At 43.3% G+C, this 22,946-nt stretch overlaps 1 protein-coding gene across 1 annotated transcript in view; it reads left to right on the forward strand.

Moving 5' to 3' along the window:
* Window positions 1-3,389: 3,389 nt before the first annotated feature.
* Window positions 3,390-22,946, forward strand: part of TENT4B (terminal nucleotidyltransferase 4B) — a 36,413-nt gene continuing 16,856 nt past the window's right edge. The window contains exons 1-2 of the mRNA XM_088530875.1: window positions 3,390-4,051; window positions 22,282-22,405. Of these exons, the coding sequence (XP_088387001.1) occupies window positions 3,498-4,051; window positions 22,282-22,405 (678 nt within the window). The 5' untranslated portion in view covers window positions 3,390-3,497. The remainder of the gene's footprint in view (window positions 4,052-22,281; window positions 22,406-22,946) is intronic.

Genomic DNA, 22,946 nt, shown 5'->3' on the forward strand with positions numbered 1-22,946 from the left:
TAAAACTTTAATCACCCTTCACGTAACTTGTCGCCTGGAGCACTGTGCTGGGCTGTTCCACTGGGTGCGGGTGACGACGGGCAAGCTGGCGGCTCCAGCTCGCTGCGCACTAAGGGGGTGCTGCTCTGCTCTTCCTTTGGGTTTGGTTTGGGGTGTTTGGTTGTTTGTTTATCTTTCTTTTCTTTTTCCTGCTTTATGTTACTTAATGACTAATATTAATGAAATTTACATGTGATTTCTTTTTATCTTATCACATGTAAGATTTTTAGCAGTTTTTCTCGCCAGTGTTGCATGGTAAAATTAGGGTCCTGAACTTCGAGAGTTCTGAGCTATTGCAGTTATTTAGACAACTGCATATTTCAGAATCTGTATTTTTGCCTTTTTTTTTTCTTTTCTTTTCTGGAGAATGAAGAAAACCTTAATATGCTACCTGCCTTGTACCAGGTTTGCATTAGCTTTCTCTTGGCATCTAATAGGATGCTTGTGATTGAAGAGGAGATAGTAATTCTGGGGGTTAATTTAGAGTACATTCTACTCGTACAAGATGAGATGCAAGACAGAAGTATGCAAGATGAGGCAAGCTATGTAACTGAGACAAGAGTCAGACTGTGACATAAATATATATGTATGGGAAAATTAAATTGTAAGGATATGGACTATAGAAATTGTAACACAGCTGGGAAAACGATGCCAGCAGGAAAAAAAAAAAAAAAAAAAAAAAAGATGGTGTGTGGCAAAAATGAAATGTTCAAAAGATTCTTTTGGTACTGACTTATTTAAGTAGATTTAGGGTGAGTGGGAGATGAATAATGTGAAGACAAGATTTTTGACAGCCTACAAAGAGAAAGCCAGATCTTGGAGATCCTCTGAGGGTGGGAGAAGTTGGACTGATCTAGACAGCGATCAGTCTGTGGTATAAATAAATACATGTGCAAGTATGCATCATCAGTTCATTTCATCACACTGATTAGGCTGATATCAGGACAGGTATCAAACTATTTTTTTTGCTTCTCTTGGCTCCTAAAACATCATCTGTCTGGGGCAGGGGGGAAATAAAGCAGTAATCCAGGTTTTAAAAGGTTTATTTTTTTTTTTTTTTTTTTTTTTTTTTTTTTTTATCAGTATCTCTGTCTGGCATTAAGCACAACAGAATCTTTCTCTGGATCAAGATTTTATGCCATAATATGAGTTTGAGTGGATTCATGACATTAGGTAAGGAGCTTAGAGAGCTGGGTCTCTCCTTCCCTGGGGTTTCTGCTTTCAGAAGTGGTAGGTAGGACAGGGAGCATTTTGCTGGTTTTGTCCTCTTTGCCACCTGCAAAGTATCGAATCATAGACCTTAGATAAGGAGCCATCACTGCTATGTGTTTTGTCCTTGCTTCCTATGAAAAGAAACAAGTGAATGTCATCCTTTGGCATTCAAAATACATAGTTAATACTTTAACTGTTTGAGACTTGTGGTTGTTCAGTTTCTAATGTGGCCTTTTAAAAATTCTGCTCTCTTTAGACAAACAAGAGTCTCTTAAACTACAAATTGCCTTGTTTTTACTTTTGTATTTTGAGGGAAAAAAATGTTAGTAAGAAAGAGCACAGCAGAATCACAAAATGCAAACTGCAATCTGAGAACAAATTAATTTAGAAACAGTTTGTAGCTTAAGTATTATAAATGAAACGTGTTATCTTGTGAAATGTTAACATACAACAATGAACCAAAAAAGCACATAAACTTGACTTCTTTTTTCTTAATTTTCAGTGAAAACATTCTCAGAGGATTGGTTAGAGACACCTAGCCTTACAATTTCTGTTGCAAATTAAAATCCAAGTAGTGTTAGTGGTAAACAAAGTCATTTAAGGGTTCCTTTCTGGCACATGTGAAATAAGCTCATGCTCCAACAACAGTTTACACTGGTCTTACTTTTAAGATATGTATCATTGTGAAGATAACTGGCAAAAAACAAATAAAAAACGAAAATCACAAGCGGTCAGGGAAATTATTTTTTTTTTCCACACAGGCACTTTCAGAATTTAAGTGTAAGAATGGCTGACTCGGCTAGAATAAATGCTTGTTTTTCAATAGCCTGAGTTCATAATTATGACCCCAAAATTACTTTTATCACTTATTTGTTGTATAGGCTGTAGGCCCTAATCTAATGCCTTCATGATACTGCACTGTGCAGGGTCATCCTGGCTTTACCTGGGACTGAGGGCTGCTACTGAGCAATGCTGTGAGGCTCACTCCTACAGTGAAACCTGTGAACAAGTCAGACTGTAGAATTTGCAGAGCTAATTTAATTTTTAAAGTTTTTTAAAGTTTTTTTTTTAATGGTATTCTTATCTCTCTAGGGCTTATTTCTAAGTCTATTCTTTTTTTGGTTTAGAAGTAGGCTTCTTCCTTTTTCTGTGTTTTTTAATATTGCAAAATGAAACTTTTTTTTTCCAAACAGGAATATCATTCTTCCCCTTTTTCTGATACTGCCTTTGTTCTCAGGGTAATTGAAGAAGGGGTGCGGGGGCCAATCCCCCTTCCTTTGGGGTGGTTTTTCCCTGGTAGGCCCCATGTTTCCCTTCAGCATTGAGGGTAGCGCGAGGCCCAGAGCCTCCTCTCAGGGCAGGGAGGTGCCCAGCTGGGCCCTCGTGGGGGTGACTGGAGCCAGGAGGCCCTGGCTCCGGAGTGGGGGCTGCCCTCGGGAATGGGGCCCTCACGTCTGTGCCCCCCTTCTCCTGCGCTGGGGGAAGCCGGCCCAGGCCTCACAGCCGCCGTCCCGCTGCCAAGGGGCAGTTGGAGGCTGCACCAAGGCGATATTAGAAGGGGACCGGTGTCCCTAAGCACAACAGCGGGTAACTTTGGGTAACGGGACTGCTGTCTGTGCCCACCCGGGCTGCGCAACTGCGGCACCTGACCCCAGGGTGGGCCCCGAGGTGTCGCGCGGCGGGACGTTTTGGGGCCCTGTCGGTGGCTGCGGCAGGGGTTGGGGCTAGCCGCGCCTCGCCGCCCCCTTCCAGCACCTTCTCCGCGCGCCGCCGCAGCGGCCGCGCCGCGTGCGCCCCCCGGGCCGCCCCGCTCCGCTCCGCTCCCGCCGGCAGGGCCGCGCGCGGGCGCCCTCGGGCGGGCGGGCGGGCGGCGCGGGGGCCGCAGTTCGGGGCCAACGGCCCGCGATGAGGAGCCGCCGCCGCCCGCGCCTCCCTCGCCGCTGCTGGGCGCCGCCGCGGGCGCCGCACGTGCGGGAGCGGCGGGCGCGGGTGCCGCTGCGGGGCCGCCGCCGCCCCCCTTTATTACGCGCCCGTGCGGCGGCGGCCCGGCCGGGCCCCGCCTCGCCGCGCTCGCCAGGAGGGGCGGGGGCTCTGGAGCGACGGCGGCGCAGGCAGGCGCGGAGCTGCCCTTCCATAGGAGCCGCCATTAGCGCTGGGACCCGCTGACAGGGTCTCGGCGGCGGCGGCCGGCGCGGCGGCAGCGGCGGCGGCGGGGAGCGGAGGCGGCCGGGGTGGGTCCCCGTTTGATGGATCCCCGGATCGCCTGGTTCCAGCCAGAGCAGCTCGGCCCTTCGAACCGCCTGTGGATGCAGATCTGGGAGACCACGCAGGGGGTCCGCAACCTCTACTTCCAGCAGCAGCAGCAGCAGGAGCAGCAGCAGCAGCAGCAGAGCGCCCCCGCCGGGGCCGGCCCGGCCTCCCCGCCCGGCATGTACCGCGCCCCCCGCGCCGACCCCCAGCCCGACTTCCTGCCGCTCGAGAGCGCCAACAACCAGCACAACCGCAGCCGCCGCCAGGCCTCGCCGCCCCCGGCCGCCACCGCCGCCTGGGCCCGGCCCGCGCGGGGGGCGCCGCCCGCCGCCGCCGCCTCGGCCGCCTCGGCCGCCAGCAACAAGAGGAAGCGCGACAACAAGGCCAGCACCTTCGGCCTCAACTACAGCCTCCTGCTGGGGCCGCCCGCGCACGGCCGGGCACCCGCCCCGGGCGACGGGCCGCCCGCGCGGGCCCAGCCCGGCCTGGCCGAGCCGCCCTACACCGGCACCCCCTGGAAGAAGCGCAACTACAGCCAGGGCGTCGTGGGGTGAGCGCCGGGGCCGCGGAGCGGGGGGGAGGGCCGGGCCGGGCGGGCTCCGGGCGCGGCCCAGGCCCCGCCGGTGGCGCAGGGCCGGCCCCGGCCCCGCCGCGCCGCCCCGGCCGCGGCCTCGCAGCGCCGCCGCGGCGCCGGGGGGCAGCGCGGCCCGGGCTGTCAGCGCGGGCGCACGTGGCGGCGCCTCCAAGGGCTCGGCGGTGACCCCGCGGCGGCGGCGCCCTCGGCCCGGCTCCCGCTCGCGCCCTGCCGGCGGGGGGAGGCGGCCCCCGGGCCCGCAGCAGAGCGCGGCGGGGGCTGCGGGCGGAACCCCCCTCGCTGGTAGCGAGGCGGGCGCCGGGCCGAGCTGGGGAAGGTGCGTGTCCGTTCGCAGCGCGGGGCTGCGCCGGGCGTCCCTCAACGCTCCTCGCAAGGCCCCGACTGCTCGTGCGGGCGCTCCGCTCTCTGCGGGACTCGTCAGCGAGCGCGTGTCCCCTGTCGTGTCTCCCCAGCGCTATTCCGATCCCCTCCTGCTGCAGCTTCTCTGCTTTCTGTGTTTTTTTCAAGTTTATGCTATTCAGACTGTACCCTCTGTCTTTGAAGCGTTGCCTTCTGCCCCTTGCTCTGAGGCAAGAGCTTGTTGACGTCCGTTTGACCCGTTAAATACGGGGTTCTGGTGTGCTCGGTGCAGGTGTAGTACCCTTTCCAATCCTTCTCCCTTATAGAACAGCCTGGCGAGGCTCCAGGCCTCGGGTGGCCGAGGTGTATGGTGACAGGCGAAGGCCAAGAAGGGCTCCTTTTAGAAATCGGTACTGATTTGGGTGCGTCAGTTTTTGTGTGTCCAGCTGGAACGTGGAGGTCCTTCCACCCGCCACAAAAACGCGCTGCCATCCCGCCTGCCGTGGCTGTCGCTCGGGACGCCAGCCCGGATGGAGGTCCCAACTTGCTGCTCCTTGCGGAGAAGGGGTTTTTATAGTCTCCAGCTCCCACTTTTCTTGCCAGCTCCCGTGTTGCCTTTACTGCTGGGGTTATAATAATTTATGAAATGACACTGCAGAAGGCTACTATTTTAAGTTTTGTGGTCCTTGTACGTTGGAAGCTTTGATAACGTTCTTTGCAAGACTTAAAAGTCCAAACATACAAAATATTGAATTTTTGTAAGTTAGTTTTTGGACTCTGTTTATCTTTTAGCTTGTCATTTATTTACTTGGTAGTTGGGAACACTTCTGAAAAATACCTTTTTTTTTTTTTTTTTTTGTAAATATGTAAATCTCTAGACTATATTGAAGATACAGGGAGGGGAAAAAGGGTGAGCTTCAGCAAGTGACAAAATATGATTATATTGAAGTACTCAAGCTACTGTCTGTCACAGTTGAGAAACGTTAGTTGAAGAACTGGTTTCAAACCCCAAACAGAAATATATTGTAGACTTTTTTTTTTTTTTAATGTGGCTTAGCAGAGATAGGCTTTAAACTAAAACCAGGTTAATTTTCCAGGTGTCGGTGATTTTTCAGGATCTTAGTATACCAGGCGTAAAAGCTCTATAGCAGCTCTATCAAACTCTCAAATATTTTTGGCCTGCGCTTGGCCTGGCCGCCAGGTTTGCAGCATGTGTTTACATGCTGCCAAGGTTGTGTTTGAGGCATTTTCTTTGTTCTGAACGAGGTCAGGTCTCTGGTTTTAGTACCATTTAAGATGCGCTCCTGAATTGCTGTGTCAAAATTATGGAAGTTGTGTTTGCTTCTTAAAAGCTGTTTATTCCAAAGACTTTTAGAGGTAGTTGGCTAACAAACCTTGTCAGAAAAATAGTGAAAACCTATTTCTGAAAGGAGCTGAAGCCTCTTAAGAAAATGTAGAAAACACATAGATATTCCTAAGATTATAGTTTAACCAACTAGCTGGCTATTGGAAGGCCCCACGAAGCCTTTTGTGTAGCTACTTAATGAGCTAACGAGCACCCATTGCTCATTGAGGTTTGTTTTTAATAACTGTCTGTTTTTAGGCATCTATCCCAGGTCTTGAAATTTTGGATGGTAAGGATAGATAACAAATTTTGTCACCTATCAAATGAGGTTTTTGCTAAAATAAATATTTTGAAATTATTACTGCCAACAGTATTTTTATTGACTGAATTTGTGTTGACTAATTCTAACTGCCAGCAGGGAAAAAAAGAAGCTATTAAAAGTATGCTCTTAGTAGAGCTACAGTGTGTTAGCAGGTACCTATTTTTTTCTCCTCCCGCCCTAATTCTTCCAGTGTAAATTGTAAAGGCTTGACGCTTTTCTCTGTATATTATCCTATTTGTTTTTTGGTCAATCGCTTTAAATTCAGGGTCTGTTCCGCAACATAGTGGTATTCGAAGGTCACATTTGCAGAAAGGTTAGGCCTGGCTTATTAGCAAACTGCCACGCTTGAGAGCCGGCTCATGGCATTGGGATTTCTGGTGCAAGTGTGTTACTTGTATGCACAGCTGTGCAGGAAGAATTTTGAACACACAACCATATCAATCTGCTCTCCGGAAAAAACAAGTCAGGAATTCTTAACTAGTTGAGCGGTATGTGCAAACATGTAGCAGTACGTGCGTATTTTGATACTAACTGTCTAAAGATTTAGGTGAGTTAAGTGTGTATGTAGAAATGTTAGAGAAATTGGCTAAAAGCTAAGAGTCTCTTCAGTTAATTTTTTGAACTTTTTTATTCCAGGCTTTTTATTTTCCTTAAGAAACATTTTTTTTGTTTTGTTAATGATATTCATTTATTTAATGATGAGCAAATAATTAAAAAAAAAAACAGCAATTGTTTTAATTTCAAGGTAGACTTTTGATAAAACATGCAGAATTAGTTAGTTAATGTTTATCAACACTGAAATGCTAACACTCAATATGTGGCCAGTGTTTATTTCCATAGAGTTTGTAGTGCTATTGAATGTATCATATCTGGGAATATTTTCTTTTCGTAACAGTGAATGTTTTGATTTTGAATTTTATCAATAATGCAGACATATATTAATAATACAGATGTTCTATTAATAATATTGTCACATTACATATATTCAATTCGGTCATTCTTAACTTTGAGACTTGGGAAATGTCATTGTAAATTAGCTGCCTAGTGGTGCCTGTGAGTAGCTTTGCATCAGACAGGCTCAGCTCGCATATCTTGGGCATTCTGTGGACTTTGTCAACACGCTGCAGTGCTAAAAAGAACAAACAGCACAGAAAATGAATGAAAAGCTCTGTAGGACGTGTTATGATGTTGCTGCTGACACAACATGTGCTTTAATGACTTTAACTGAGTTTGCCTTGACTTTATACTCTTAGCAGTGGAACTCCAAGATTCAGAGGGATGTGTGGCTGTGGGATTTCCTGAGTCCTGGTGTCATCCTCAGTCCCCCCTGAAGACAACAGTAAATAATGCTAGTACTGTGTCGTGAGCTCTTCTCAAAAAGACAGGGGAGGACAGCAGATAGCATTAGGGATACTAAAATGGATGTTTTGTGGCTTTCATTGAATTTAGACTGAACGTGGCTAAAAGGTCATTTGAGAATAACTGCTTAAGAAGGGTATTATTATGAGTCCCCCAAGCCCCTCCAACTAGAGTTTGGTCTGCTTTTTCATATGCCTCCATGATCCTTGGACCAAAGGAAAGCATCCGGTTCACAATCGGGTGCCAAGTGTTTTTGAACTCTGCAGGGAGCAGATGAGTTTTTGCAGAAACTCGAAATTGGAAGGAAAAGCCCCATTTATTTAGGGATTTAAGGAGGCAGATCTGCAGTGTGTGCTCCTGAAGAAGAGCCTGTGTCAAAGAGAAAACAACATATTTTGAAATACCAAAAGTACAGTGTTCTGAGGTAGTAAGAGGAGATTGCTCACCAAAGGGTGAGGACCCTGCGGCCCCTCCCCAGGGCAGTGAATGCCAGTGCATGCAAAGGCTGCTGAATCGGCTGGTGCAGAATTCAGCAGGTGCCAGTTTATTTGATGTATGAGCTCCCAGCAAGTCGTCCAGGATTACAGAGGGTACCCTGAAAACAATCCAAAGTACTTCTGAAGAAGGTAACATAAAACTGCATGTTTGCTACAGAAATTGTAAGGGTTTGTTTTTATGTATAAGTAATTTATTGTCAGGCCATGAAATTTCTTTCTAAAAGATGCTGGATACGTTAAGGTGATCTCTCAAGGCAGGGCAGGTGCATTCTTTGCAAGCCTTGAGCTGCCCAGAGGAGCCGTAGCTGCACGGGTGCAGTGTCCAGGCAGGGTAACTTACCCATGCCCCTGTGGGTCCTGCCTGCCCAGGCCACGCCGGGCACGTTCCTGACCACAGCAGCCTGATTTCCGCGGGGTTTGGAGCACGGGCAAAAAGAGCCTGGCCTCACAGCAAGCGTGAGCGGGACAAGCAGTCTGCCTGTAGAGAAATGTCTAGCCCTACTATGTCGCTCAGGGAAATCCGATAGAATTAACGATTTTGTTTAAGTTAAAAGCATCAGTTTGCTTTTGCACTAGCGTGATACGTACTAATGCCACGCATACGACAAGTTCTTTCATACACAGACTTCTGGCTTCTGCTGAAATGGTTGTGGTGTGTTTTTTTTCTGTTTTTAAATGCATCTTCAATTAGAGTAGATTTCAGATCTAATGAAGAAATACACTTCAGAACATATGGTTGCAGTTGAATTCACTATATACATCATGCATAGAAATGAATTATTCAGGAAAATTCTTAGCTGTGAACCTGCTTGCTTGAAAAAAGCCACTTCAAAATATACCTAAGCCTCTTAGAATATCTGTTCACTCTATAAATGTGTATGTAAATTTTAAGGTAGAAGTGCAAGACTTGGTTTGAATGCAAGCTGTTTTCCTGTATATGTCTGATAAGATCCACCGTTGCTTTTAGCCTTATCCTGAGTCATGCCATAACAGAACCCTGGCAGTACCATGTGACGGCCGATGCAGATCTCCAAGGTGGTCATCTGGATTTTATGGAAGTAAAATTGGATATTGCCCCCCAGGTTCCAGTAGTAAGAAATTCTTGCTTTGTAGAGTGGCACAAGATAAACAGATTTCCTAAGGGATGCAAATATTAGACTAAAGGCAATCTGAGAAACCTTTTGGAAGTACACTGTAAGTATTATATAACAGTATTGTTTGATCTTGTAAAATCTTGGAAGCGTGCCAAAATTTCAACATACTTAGTTTAAACAGTTTAAAGAAGACTTCAGAGGTCTTCTGGTTTCTATGCATTCAAGGAAAAAAGTGTTTCAGTGTATTCTGTGAGCTGTTTTGTTTTCTTCTTTTCTTATATTGTGTGTGTGGCTTGGGCACCCATTTACCTTGGCATGCCTACATACAGAACAGGAGCTTGGTGAACTTTCTGGTGCAGGGATGTCTGTGCAGAATACATAGCCTGCTGCTTCCTGAGAGCTGACGTGGCTTTTCTGGCAGCAGTATGCGTTTGAAAAGAGAATCTTTACATTGGAAACCTTTAATTAGTTTCATATTAAACCTGTGTTGGGATTATAGCTATGTGTTTGCTTTGTTTTTTTAATCGACATCTACTTAGTTGTAAGGTCAATTTTAGGTATACTGTTGATTCTAGGGAATACAGGTGGGTGGAAATCCATATCATAGAAGCATATTACTGCATTCTCCTTTATCTCTTTAATATTCACTTATTAAAAGTTGGAGTTTGACATCTGTTTTTTACTTCAGAAATTTCCAAAGCTTTCAAATACAGTTTTGAGAAGTTGAATACATAACCTCACTAAAAAAGAAGGCATTTAAATAATACTTTGTTTCTTTGTGTTGACATCATGCCCTGATAATTTGATTTGGAATAAATCTTTGAATATGGAGTATGTGCTCCAAAATAACGTGTATGCCAAAATTATAGTGGCTGGCTCATGCTTTGTGTTGTTTTTGTCCGTGCTGCACGTGATCTGAAATGGTGGTTCCTGTTTTTGCTGGGCGCCAGGACTGGCAGCAGTAGAGAAGGCAACCTGGAGCCAGGTCTGGTTAGATCCTGCATGGAGCGTTTGTGCTGGGAGCTGCTATCCTGGGCACTGCTGCACAACCGGGGAAGCTCTCTTATAGCTTCCTATAGGAAAGTGTTCCTGAGGAAAACAAAGGGAAAGCCTTGCCTAATGCATATAGCAAATAAATATTACTGCTATTCTCTTTCTTAGCAAGTGTTCTTTAAATAAGCTGTGATTCTTAAAATGTGACGTTCATGACTTTGGATGAACTATCAAAGAAGCCTCAAGATGTTGGGCCGTATTTGAAGAGTTTCTGATGTTTTCCCCACAAGTGAGGACTAGATAAAATACTCCCTAATGCAAGAAAAAGAGCAAAAACTAACAATTTGCGTGCTGACTTGGAATATTTCCCTAGGCAGAAGTATCTTGACCTTTAATCATTTTGGAACTTTAACCTGCAACAGATAACGCAGCAGGCTTTTTTTTTTTTTTTCCAGGAATACTATGAACTTACGATGTCAAAGCAATATAGGTAAACCTGAATCAAGTCAGGAGAATATAAGATCATGCAAAACCCCTTCTGGTAGCTTTCAACTTGATGCAGGATCTCTAGAGAGTCTATTTAAATATTACAGATTTTTTTAAAAATATGTTTGTATTGGTGATGTTAAATTGTTATGCCCATGCAGCGAATGTATTAGCATTGCTGCAGTACTTAGCTGCATTTCTGACCCCTAAATTTGTGTCACAAAAAATTGTTTGTGTCTGAGCCCCAAAAGCCATGGATCAGGGCAAGTTGGGGCTCCGAGATCAGTAAGAGGCAGCAGCTCTGTGGCAGTTTTGGCACTACGGCGGTGTGAGGATGAACTACATGTGTCACTGGAGCTCAGGGTATCCTACACGGATACCCCAGCAGTGTCTCTTTGCTTACTTCCTCCCATGGTTGTAGCTAAGATTATTTGGCAACCCTCATTCCAGAAGAGCCTGACTGTCTCCTGATGCTCCGTGGCATGGGAGCTACGTTTGAATTATTGAAAAGCTCCGTGCAGCTGGAGAGTGGCTTGGGGAAGGCTTTCCAGCATGCGAGTGCTCCATCACTGTACTGCACACCACATGCTTCTTGCGGGGTTCTTTGCCCTGCATTTTACAGGATGTAATGAAAAATAATGGCAGTACAGGATTTAAAGCAAACATTCATGAATCCTCACTTTTTAATCGTGTCAACATGGTTTCGTTTATTTATTTATTGAGAGCCAACACCCTTTCAAAAGTGTCGGTGGGCAGCATTGAATGCCGTGAGCCTACAAATAGTGGGTTACACCAGTAAGCTGCTGCAAACATTATAACTTCCTTTAGAAACTTCCAAACTGGGAAAATAAGGGCGATATAAAAAGAGGTACAGTTGCAGAGGAATGGGAACCTTTGCTCCGTCATCTTCATTCAGTATAGATTTACATCCAGTCAGATTTAAGTATGTGTGTTAATCACTTTCTCTGTTACAAATACTTTGCTTATGGACACAAGAAGCTATGAAAGAACATGCATTAGCCTGTCACAAACATTAAGTATAGATGAGCCCTTTATGTATAGCATGTCACTCTAAGTAGAGTGTTGCTAGAATGTGGCATGCAGGAGTATCTTTCCATAAAAATACACTTTCTGATGATCAAGGTGTCAGTCTCACTGTTAAGTGTCAACATGTAGTCTGAAGAGAACATGTCTTTAATCAGAGTGCATTGACTTTGCCTGTCCTCTTGGTTGAGCTAGGCTGAGGAACTTTTTTTTTTTTTTAACACAACTTCTTTAAGTTTTTTTTTATTTTTTTTTCCCACTATGTTGTTACAAAGCTGTTCACTGTCTCCATTATTTCACCGGCAGTTTATATATTACAAAAGAGGGCTTTTTCATTTCTTCTGGTTACAAAAAGAATACACTTTCTATGCATCTGCATTCCTTTCCCATCTCCCTCACAGAGATTTTGGTTTTAATTAAAAATGAATATGTGTATTCCTTCAGAATTGAGTGAAGTTTTGCTATGGACTTGTGCCTTTCTGCAATGTCTCTTTTGTGTTCAAATGTACTTCTAACAGCTGTCAGTTGAAGTATGGAGCTAAATGTAGTGCAGTATAGGAACTATTTTGATCTGAATAATGATCATGATTGCAAACTTTTACACAGCCTTAGTCAATGTTGAGTCAGACTGAAAAGAATCAAATCCTCTTAGTCTTTAACTTCAGCTACGTTATGTCACACCCTTCTTCAGTGAGACTCTTCAGCTCGTGTTGTGAGGCTCCTCTATTTCCTTAACTTTCCAGTGGTGTTTTGGATACTAGTGTCCTATTTTGACCCATCCATGGGGATTTTCTTTGTAGTAGTCATACTTGGCAGATGTTCATAGGGGAAGAACATTTTCATGTTGATGCTGCCTGGAGGAGCTAGCCAATTATCTGATGTAAACAACTTCTTTACATGTGTCCATGTTTCCAGGCTTGGATGGAAGAGAAGGCTGCCTTGCCGGGCTGCTGGATTTCCTCTTACGCGGTAGCTCAGGAGATTGGGCAGGAAGGAGAGTGTTGTCTTACTTCTGTTACTGTCTTGTCATTATGCTGTATGTCAGCTGCAAATAGATTTGGCAAAATTTATCTAAATTTGAATTAACTATCAGACTTTAGAAGCTCTTTTTGCTACATTCTTTTTTTTCATGGCATAGCTTATATAGACAGTAAAAACAGAAAAATTATTTCAGTGTTAGAGTAGTAGTATCAGTTCCTGCGTAACAGTATCTTTGAGCAAATGAAGAGGATAATGATGTGATAATTAACTTCCCCCTCATTTCTTGTATAAGGCAGTACTCGCCTGTAGGCGTCAAGTCCCTAAATGTTATATGTTTGGATAGTTCGTTTGAGCGTTGGCTCCTCTGCAGCCTGCCTGCCTCAGGCGTGCTGAAACCCCCTGCTTATTGTTGCTCCTGATTCAGCAACTTGTAGCGCATTCCGTGGCCCCCTTGTGTTTCTGTGATCGCGGCCAGCTAGTCGTTACTGCTGCAGCGGCTACTCACTGCTCTGGTACACGAGACAACCGTGCTGCTGCTTCAGATTACTGGTTATTTTGAGGTAACGTTTTGGGTAGAATAGTTGGATGAATCCAGGATGCATGTTCTCAGAGCTCAGAATAGCCTTGCTTTCCATTTGCAAATCTGGTATGCAAGCCTGGTTAGAGAACTAACCAGAAAACGAGCAGATTAAATTAGTTCATATACCCTTAAGGGTGTATGTTATGGCGTGAGTCCCAAAATGAATACTGGCTTGTGTAACCTGTGCAGAGGTCACTGTGCACACCCTTATTGTAAAGATAACAAGGCATCAAGGTAAAACCTTACCTCAAGTGCACCTCATCGTAGTAAGTGAGGTTCCTCCTCCAGCACTCACCCTCTGGGGTGACTTCTGAGCACTCGGAAATTGAGGGAAATTACTTTTGAAAACGGAGTTTTGCCTGGGTATGGCAGGAGTTCCTCCTCCTCTTCCCCCACCTGGAAATGTTAGAAAGCTTTAGTATTTGCTTTGACTTTTTAGGTGCTGTAACTGCAGTTCAGACTTTATTTGAAAATGGTTGTTTATGAGAGCAAATGAAGCATCACAAACTGCAGCTGTATTTTATCATCAAACTGATTTGTAAGTTTTTTTTTTTTTTTTTTCCTCCTAACTTTGACACTGAGAGGATCAACTTTGACAGGTTTATTGTGAAGGCAGCGTGAGTTTGATTTCAAGTTGTTGAAATTGTACCTAATTTTTTAGTTCAGGATTCAAACTCTCCTTGACACGTGTTAAAGAAATTGAGACTTTTTGAATTTTAAATCTGCTCTTTTGCCTACTTGGTAGCTAAAGGAGCAGGTTGGTTTGCACAAATGGCCATGAAGTGGTTTTCTAGCATTATCACAGAGCCCTCTGAGGTGCGAGTTACTAATCTGTAGTGAAGAACGTGTGGGCAGTACCAGCTGCAAGCAGGAACTCGAGCTGTAAACAGCTTTCGGACTCCGCTTTGATGAGAGCAGCCTGAGCCCTAGGTTGCAGTTGTGTCTCTGTCCCCAGAGACTGCCACGGGCTGGTTCAGAGCGAATGTGCGGAAGCCTCCATGAGCTCTGGTGGAAGTGGGCCGAAGTGAATAATCACATTGCACTCTGTGCCTTCATTTAACCGATCTCTCAAGTGTAATCAGTTTTTCTTGTTTATGAGTTGATGTTTGCCAGGCAGAACCCCCTGTGTACGTGAAAGCAGAAGGCTCTTCTCAGTTTCTTCTGTTTCCAGTGCGCAGGTTGTGTGCTGGGTGCCTTGGCTTTGCGGCGGTTGAGTTGGAGGCCGTTCTTCCAGGGAAGCAGCAGGCGCTGGGGTGCCAGTTTCTAGCCCAGATCCACGTGTTCACGTGGGGGTTTTTTGAACCCACACTATTCCTGGGAAACGAGCCTCAGCCTCCAGGGAGCGTGTATCTCGTCTGCCCTGGGAGCACGCGGGGTGGTTTTGGGCAGATCACAGATTGTTTATGTAGTCGTATTTACAGCCCTGACACCACAGAGGCAATATACTGCAGAGGTCTGGGACAAAGGCAGATTTATAAAAACAAACAGAAATGAGAATAAGCTCAGATTTGCCACATGCCTCTGTTCTGGTTTAATTGTAAACACCACTGATGATATTTACAAAACTGATTTAGTATATAGACATATTGTTAAAACTCCCTCTCCTACCTGTTATTCTTGGCATAGTAGGTGTCAGACGTAAAACCAGGTGCTACTGTGTTGTTGGGAAGATTCAGCTGATACAAGCTAGAGTATTACTACTCTACGTAGTTGCCTTTATTTTTGATTAACCTCTTATTTTAAACATTTATAAACTGATTTGTCTGTTTATTTTAATGAAAGGTTTTTAACCAAGAAAAAGTGGCAGGCTGAGAAACTACTAATCCCTCACCATAAGAAATAGATACTTTTAACTTCTCTGTGGTTTTACCTATTTAGAATTCTATTTCAGTCTGTAACTAGGGAACGTACAAAGTAGATAATTGCACTTTCAGGGTTCTGTTAATATAAAACTGTCTTTTAAATTAGGTAGCCTGTATATGTAGCTGTATTCCAATATTGTAATACTTTTTTACAAGCAATCTGAAGAAAAACTTTGTGGTAGTAATTCTTTATATATCCTTAGCAGAGGATATGGGGGAGTCACAGCTATGTTTCAGGATAAGATATTTTTAGAAGCTGAAGCCTTTTTGTCATTATAAAATAATGATTTCCACATCTCTATCTACTATTTCCCACTTTGTTTTTCCTGCAGAAAAGCTTGCACTCCTGTTTCATTTTGCTGTCTTGTTCAGCTAGGTTGAAGTAACAATTTCTTCTAGTTCTCTCTTTTCCCTTTGCTCCTTTAACAAAACTCTTTCCTTACTTTTGCTCACCTGTTGCCTGGGAGAACAGAAACAGAAGCCCTTTCATAGCCCTCACTGCCAGGGGTAGGAAGGAGGGCCACATAGAGCTGCTTTCCAGGGACGAAATAGAAATATATTCCCACTTTTGTGGAGATGCAGCTAGATTTCTATGCACAATAGAACTTGGAAGAAAAAAAAAAAGTTGGAATTGAAGGTACTTAAAATGGTCTTCCCACATAAACTTCTTTTCTTTTCTGGAAATTCTGCAAAAATGGCAAGCAAAGCCCAGCATGCGCATGGCCTGGGTTTAAAATAAAACAGTCTGACTAAACAACTGAATAGAATGCTGCAATAATTTGAGGAGTTTTGGGCAATTGTGGGGTTTGGGTGGTAGAAAGAGGTGATTATATTGTGTATTTGCAACTCTTTATGCACCATAGAAAACCTCTGTTTGCCAGAGGTGGTCTTCTCAATTTAGCTCTGCCTGTTCAAGGTGCCTCTTCCCTGGCTGCTCTTTGCCCCTTTGGCTCCTGCAGTTCCCACTGTGGGAACTTCAGTGAGCTTCAGGAAAAGGTGCCTTGCTTAACTGAACTGATTTAACTTGGCTAACTTTGCCTCAGATGGATTAGGGAACCTCGTTTAATCCTCTTATAACAGACCTCGTTGAAGGGAAGCTAGGGAGAGGTGATAAACACCCACGGTATAATGGGAAAGGCCAGAAATTGCACCTACTTTGCGTAGCTTTTTGCAACATGAAACTCTCCTTGCACCTTAGGAAACTGCTTCATACTCTGGCTATCTTGATTTTTAGTGATTTGTAGTATCATGAAGGCAGCAGAATACCTGCTTTGGGGGGTAAAGTGTGAAAAGATAACTTTGTGAAGCTGTGTTTCAAATAGGTGAACACAACTGAAGACAAATCTGAGTGATTTAAAAAAAAAAATCCCACCTGCTTAAGCTTTCTGTTTCTGCTGGCTTAATAACATGGAAATCTTGCTGGATGTTTCATTTTAAAGTTCCCATGTGTGGGCCTAAAATACAGTTACTGTGTGACATGTTGATGAAGTCCAGTGCCTAGATATATAAAAAGGGATGGCGAAAGTCTTTGAGGCTTTTTGAAAACTATTTGCTTTATTATGCCTGGTTTCAGTTTCTTCTGAGGACTGACAGACCAGTTGTCTTGAAGCTTAATTGCCTATTAAATCACCTGCAGATGCAGTTAGATGCTTTCCAGTAGCTTAAACTTCGTGCATGTTAAAGGAACTAGTCTGCTGGAGGCCCAGGTGGGAAGGAGGGACCTCAGCAGATGCTTTGAATTTGCATGTCCCTTCCCTGCTCCAGTGATTGCTTCTGCTCAAGACTGCAGGTGGGCAAAAGAACTTGTGATCTCTATACTGTGCCTGTTTGGTTACTCACATGCGCATACAGATGGTAAGAACAGTGATTTAGAAATGATTTTATTAAGCTCTCAGGAGATTTATATAAATTTTACTAAAGTGGAAGGTAAGTTTGGGAAGCTGCTGGATTCCCCAATCTTGTAGAGTCACAGCGTGCCTTCTAAAATCTCAAAAAGAGACAGGGTGGGGTAGAGGAAATCAGGCTTCAGCATCTTTCCTTTTCTTAGTTTTTCAGAATCCCCTTCAGGACCAAATAGCTCTAATACGAGAGGGGCAAATTTCGTTCAGTTCATAATTTCTTAGGGATTGGAAATTTCTGACCCTCTATTTCTGTTTTTATAGTTGCAGCCACAACTCTTCTTTAGCAGAGCAGCTTTGGAAGCCTCAGATCAAAGTTGTTTTCTCTTGTCCTGTACAATACTGGCCTTCCTGTGTGAAGGGGAGTGATAGGTGCTGTTAAGTAGTGATGCTTTTAAGAAATTAAAATACCTAAGGTTCCTTCCCCCCCCCCCCCCAAAAAAAAAGATATACATAGAACTGATATGCTAGGGTGTTTTTTTGATTTTTTTTTTGTTATTTTTATTTTGCATTTGATTCTTTTTTTCTTCAGAAGGAAATTGCACTATGAGGGGAAGAAGGCAGCTAAGCATGATGTATAGGAATTATTAGTCCAAAGAAAATTCAGGTACAGAAGTCTTATTCAGCCCTAGAGGGGGTACATTCTGGATATCCCATCCAAGTATGGGTGTAAAATAAATGAAGTTCTTAAGAAGTCATTTATCTTAGAGCATATAGTTTGTGTAAGTAAGTCACCAGTGTGTCATTGCTTGCTTCCACTCACAGTCCTGGAAGGTTTCAAATAATTTGTATTTTCATCCTTCTGAAAAGATAGCTTTCTTCAGAAAATCTTGATAAAGAGTAAATTGTAGCAAATCAGTACTAGGCAAGTGGTGAGCTAACTGTGTGTGTGTTTATGGCTAATACCCGTTGTTGTAAATTATCTTCAGTAATTTTGTTATAAAAATAAGGCATATACACACTTAAGGCAGAGGGGACTTGTTGGGATGGGCTGGCAAACTTTAAAATGCACTTGTTGTTAATAGTAGGAGCCGAAGCTGTGGATAACTCTCTTAGGAAAGAAATCAGAGCGTGCCTGTCTGCGTAACTCCTCCTGTGAAATAGAAGAGCCAGAGGACAGTGGAAGAACAACACAATTCCAGAATGCAGAAGCAGGAAGCTTCTCAATGAGAAGTTATTTCTCTCATCAGGAGAAGCTGTGTGTTAGCATGCAGGGGCAAATGTTTCTGCTCTTCTGTGCACACCTGCGGTGACAAGGAGTCAGCAGCATCTTTATCTCAGTGCCTGTTGTGCTTGGCAAAGGTGTAAACCACACTTTTTTTAGTTCCAGATCTGGGTTTACAGAAATAATAAGTTCTGCTGTTTTTTATTTCAGGTAACACACGTGTAGTGTCAAGTGTATGTGACTGTCCATGTGTCTGTCGGTCTGTGTGTGTGCAAGTAAAGAACGAAGTCTTGTTTGTGCATGGTTAATTTTGAGTTGATTGCCAAGGCGCAGCAAGATTCGTCCTCCTGATGAGGAGTGGCTTGAATATGGGTAGACTAATTTGGGAAGCCCAAGTTGCACAGCCCAGAGTAAAGCAAGGTGTGATCAAAGTAAGTGGGAAGTGTAACGAGTTGTGCAGTTCTTGTCCTGGCAAAAAAGTTGAGGTTTTTGACCAGAATGACTTGAACAGAGTTGGGTGTCCCTCTCGCTGCGATTATAACTTTTGGGACTGTCTTTATTTCTTAAAGATACTTCATTGTTAGGTAAATAAAATGAACATTATGGTCCTCTAAATGTAGTGGTTTCTGTTTTCTATACATTTATTCCTGTTTATGTGTAAAACTTTGGTTGTATTTTCTAATGAACACAGAACTTAGCTTGCAGGGCTTGAAAATATGCTTTCATGATAGGAGATTTTGCAGCTACCACTGTTTTAAAATATATTCAGAGCAAGTGTAAGAGATTTTCATGTGTTATGATTCCTAGAAATACATGTGAATGGAATCAATGATTGTAAAGAGAAAATACCTCTAGATAGTGGTCAGGTTTATTACAGTGTAATTTCATTTCGAAAACAAGTCTTCTCTTAAAAGTCTTTTATCTAAAATAACTAATGAATGTAGTGGCATTAAATAATAAAATAGTGTTAAGATGCCAAAAATAACTTCTGGTTCTCTTTGATCTTCATTTTGTCTAAAAATACAGAATATCACCAGAGACTCTTGTAAACAGACTCCATTAATCCAAACAAATTGTTTTGAGAAAAAGCAACTAAAACTTAATGTTGACTAAGACAGTGAATAACCTTGAGTTTTAATTTTCAATACAACTCAAGTCAACTCTGCATTAATTAGTCATGCTGCTAAGCTGTGTTGTGTAGCTGTGAAATCTGCATGTAGCTACAGGTATTTGCCTTGGCTTTCCAATTAATTGTTCTGCTGCTTCTTGGCAGAATTGCAAGAATTGTACTGAGTAGGGAAAGGCAGTTACAGGGACAGCCTGGGCAATCTTCAGTGTTTACAACTTTTGGCTGCCTGTAAGTATGGTGCTTATGTACAACACTGTAGATTGCTGGAGCAGATAAAATAGAGCTATGTTTGTGCATTTCCATCTGCATTTTCTGTAGTAGTCTTAAAGGGACTCTTCTGTAACGGAGAAAGTTTATTTTTGTTTATATCCACATAGTTTAGTGAAGTTCAGTGCATCTGTAATGGAAGTTTGCATAACTTTCTGTATTTGCCTTAAGGCTTTACGCTGCTATCTAAGAGTAAGAATGATTCTATTGGAAAAGATGCAGCTATACATAATGGATACTGAAGCTTAGAAAAATAATGATGTCGGGTTCAGACAGCACATCATTTTGGAAGGTGGTTCCAACGAAGCACCAACGGATGCAATAGGTATCGCAGCGGTGCCTGTCGGAGTTAATAGAGGAGGAAGCGTGCAGGGGACTGCGCTTCTCTGCTGCGCGGGCCGTGCTCCGCTTCGGGGAGCGCACGCTGCTGTCTGGGTTTCTCCAAGCTCACTCCTGGGAAAAGGAAACCTCCCGCCTCCCTTGGGGCGGATGCGCAGGAGCCCTTAGGCTAGAAGGAGAGCTGGATCACATCTGTGCTGTGAGTGTAACCAGCGTGTTTGGGGTATAGAACAGAATTTATGCTGTTATTTAGTTAAGCCCCCCTCAAAGCAGTCCACAGTGCAAGTACAGAATTTCCAAGACATGGGAAGACTGTCTCCCAGTCTGTAGGCTGGTTGACTAAATTACTATTTTAAAGGTGTTTTCTAGGGTGTAATTTTTTTCTGCCTATTTTCCTCCTCTTGCTGCTGCTGCTTTTGAATGTTACCTTAATAGTCAAGCAGTGCAGGAACTAAATTAGCCATTCAGCATGTGCGGCTGGCAGCGGCAACAGGGGAAGGCACTTGGTTGTTGGAGAGCTCAACTTGGCCTTTATCACACACTTCTCTGAGTTAAATTGCTGCAAAGGAGGAAGCAGTAAAGAAAGTTGTCTCCGTTTAAGTACCAACACACTGAAGTTCAGTGGTATTGCTGAGGAAAAGTACTGCTTGAAGAATAGGAGATCACTGAAAATCCAAAAGATAAGGAGTGGATAGCTGTATAAGGGATGGCAGTAGTATTTTGGAATGTGTATGTTAGCCCCAAGCTGTAAACTTTGAAGAGCAGCAAGAAAGCAGCAGTAGGAGGAGGTAAGAAATTTCCTAGCAACATCAAAATAAGTGCTGCAAACAGCATTTATCAGTAGGAATTTCACAGCTGCAACATCGAAGACATCCTTGCAGTACCTGAGAACACTGTGTGTGAATACAGCTCACACCAGTGTGCAGTGAGGTGGGAAGGGCAGGGGGAAAGGTGTCACTTGGCTCTTTTGGGTGCATGCAGGGAGGATTTTGGCATTTGGGATCTAGACATGAGAGGAAGAAAAGCTTCTTTAAAGGCTGGTTTAGCCCAGCTAAACGGGCAGCTGGGGCAGACCCTTGGAGGAGCTGCTCTCTCTGCAGCAGCTGCCCAGAGCCCGTGGGGACTGTCGCCTTCGGCTGGATGCCCTCCATGGCTGCTCCCCTAAGGGAGGAGGGGTGGTGGAATTCCAATAAATGCTCACTAAGAAGTAATGTAAATATTTTATTCTTCAGTCCTTTAGGGAAGGAAGTTTGTGGTGTTTGTCACACTGCAGTATTAAAGAACATAAAGCAGCTGGCTTGAGTTCTGTCTGTGCTCTTGGCTCTCTTAAAGATAACTTTGGATATTTTAATATATTTTGATACTGTGTACATCTTCCAGTTATTAACAGTAAATTTATTTAAGTACATGCAATGGGATTGCGTATCTTACCTAAGGATTTACTCTTAATAAATCGCTCTTTTGATCATTCCTCAGAGATTTCTCAAAGATTTCAGGCAAGATACATTTGGGGTTGTTAACTGAAAAAATACATTTTTGCTGAAAATAAATAACCACCTATTACTGTAACGGTCACTGTAAGAAATAGATTAAATTAATTTAGCTCCTCTGTGCCAGAGTTCCACTTAATTTTGCAGGAATTAAAGGATTGCAAGGATTGCATCTGTGTGTTTTTTTTTTTTTTTTTCCTCTATTGGTCAAGATGATGGTGTGTTTATGATGTTACAGAAACCTAGAGATTTGTGGCACAGTGTGAAGACGTTTTTACTTTAACTATAGTAATCATGGGCAATGCAAACAGCTTACTGCTCTAAGAAGCCTGCATAATTTGGTAAACTTGCATCTCAAATGGATTGGTCAACAGTCTGTCAGTCACATTGTTTTAAGCCACTGCTGCGTACATATTACGTATTTCCTTGTTATGTATATTTAAGCATCTGTGTTGTCTGTAAAACAGTGAAGGAAGTGGTTCTTCCAGCTCTAGTATTAGCACAATCGCTAACACCTTCTTAAAAGCCTGATAACTGAATAGAGTCTGATGCCTGAAACTACCTAACTGGTGCCAAAGGGCTGACTAGAAAGTGTTGGCTGAGATTCTGTTTAAACTTGGGCCTGTGTGCACTTTGAGCTTACAGCTGCATTCTTAGTCGAAGATTGAAACATGCTGCACAATGCTAGTATTAAAAATACGTAGTGTGTCTTATATTATGGATTGAAGACGCTTGGATTTGGTTTTGCTTCCTTTTTTTCCTCGAGCAAATATATTATAATATTGAACTCTGACACTATTTAGCAATGGGAAGCTCATCTGAAATTAAATGTTAATAAGTGAGAATCTTTATTTTTTAAAACTTACATGCTACTCAAACTGTCCCTTAACTAATTAATTGACTTGGAACCTAAAAAGGATACTACAGTAGTTGCTATTTTGTTGTCTTGTTTTTCTTTTTTTCTCTTTTTGACTCATCTTTCTTTTTCCTCTTAGACTCCATGAAGAAATTATTGACTTTTATAAGTATATGTCTCCCAGACCTGAAGAAGAGAGAATGCGGATGGAAGTGGTGAATAGGATAGAAAATGTTATTAAAGAGCTCTGGCCTAATGCAGATGTGAGTAGAATACTGTTCTAGCTGTTAAAACATAAAACCAATTTTCTGTGCTGTTTTGCTTGTGAATGCTGAATGATGAAAATACTTCCACATTCCAAAAAAAAAAAAAAAAAACACGGGGGCTGCTTTGGTGAAATGAGTGAGGTTATCCTCATTTCTAGAATAACACAGCTCAACAGTATCAGAAGTGGTCTTTGACCCTGTCATGGTAAAAGATAGTATTTTGACATGGCTGACTTTAACCCACTGTTCGTTTCAGGTGGTTTTGGTCTGCTTTTTTGAACATACTTTAAGGAATTGGCACAATATGGCTACTGGAATGCTACAGAAGCTATGTGTGTTGAGTTGTGTAGAGGTTATATGTATTAACTTGTTGGGAATAAAGTATTAATCATACATAAAAAGGAAGAGGCACACTCCTTTCAGGGCCTGCTTTGTGCAGTTATAAAGCATAGATACGGTTAACACTTAACCCGATCATTTGCCCTTTAAGGGGAGGGAAGAACCTTTTCTGCCATCTGGGATGTTTTATGGAGCCCTC

The sequence above is a fragment of the Tinamus guttatus genome, unplaced genomic scaffold (assembly GCF_059628265.1).
Source record: "Tinamus guttatus ecotype Peru unplaced genomic scaffold, ASM5962826v1 Tinamus_guttatus_pri_ptg000389l, whole genome shotgun sequence".
NCBI lineage: Eukaryota > Metazoa > Chordata > Aves > Tinamiformes > Tinamidae > Tinamus > Tinamus guttatus.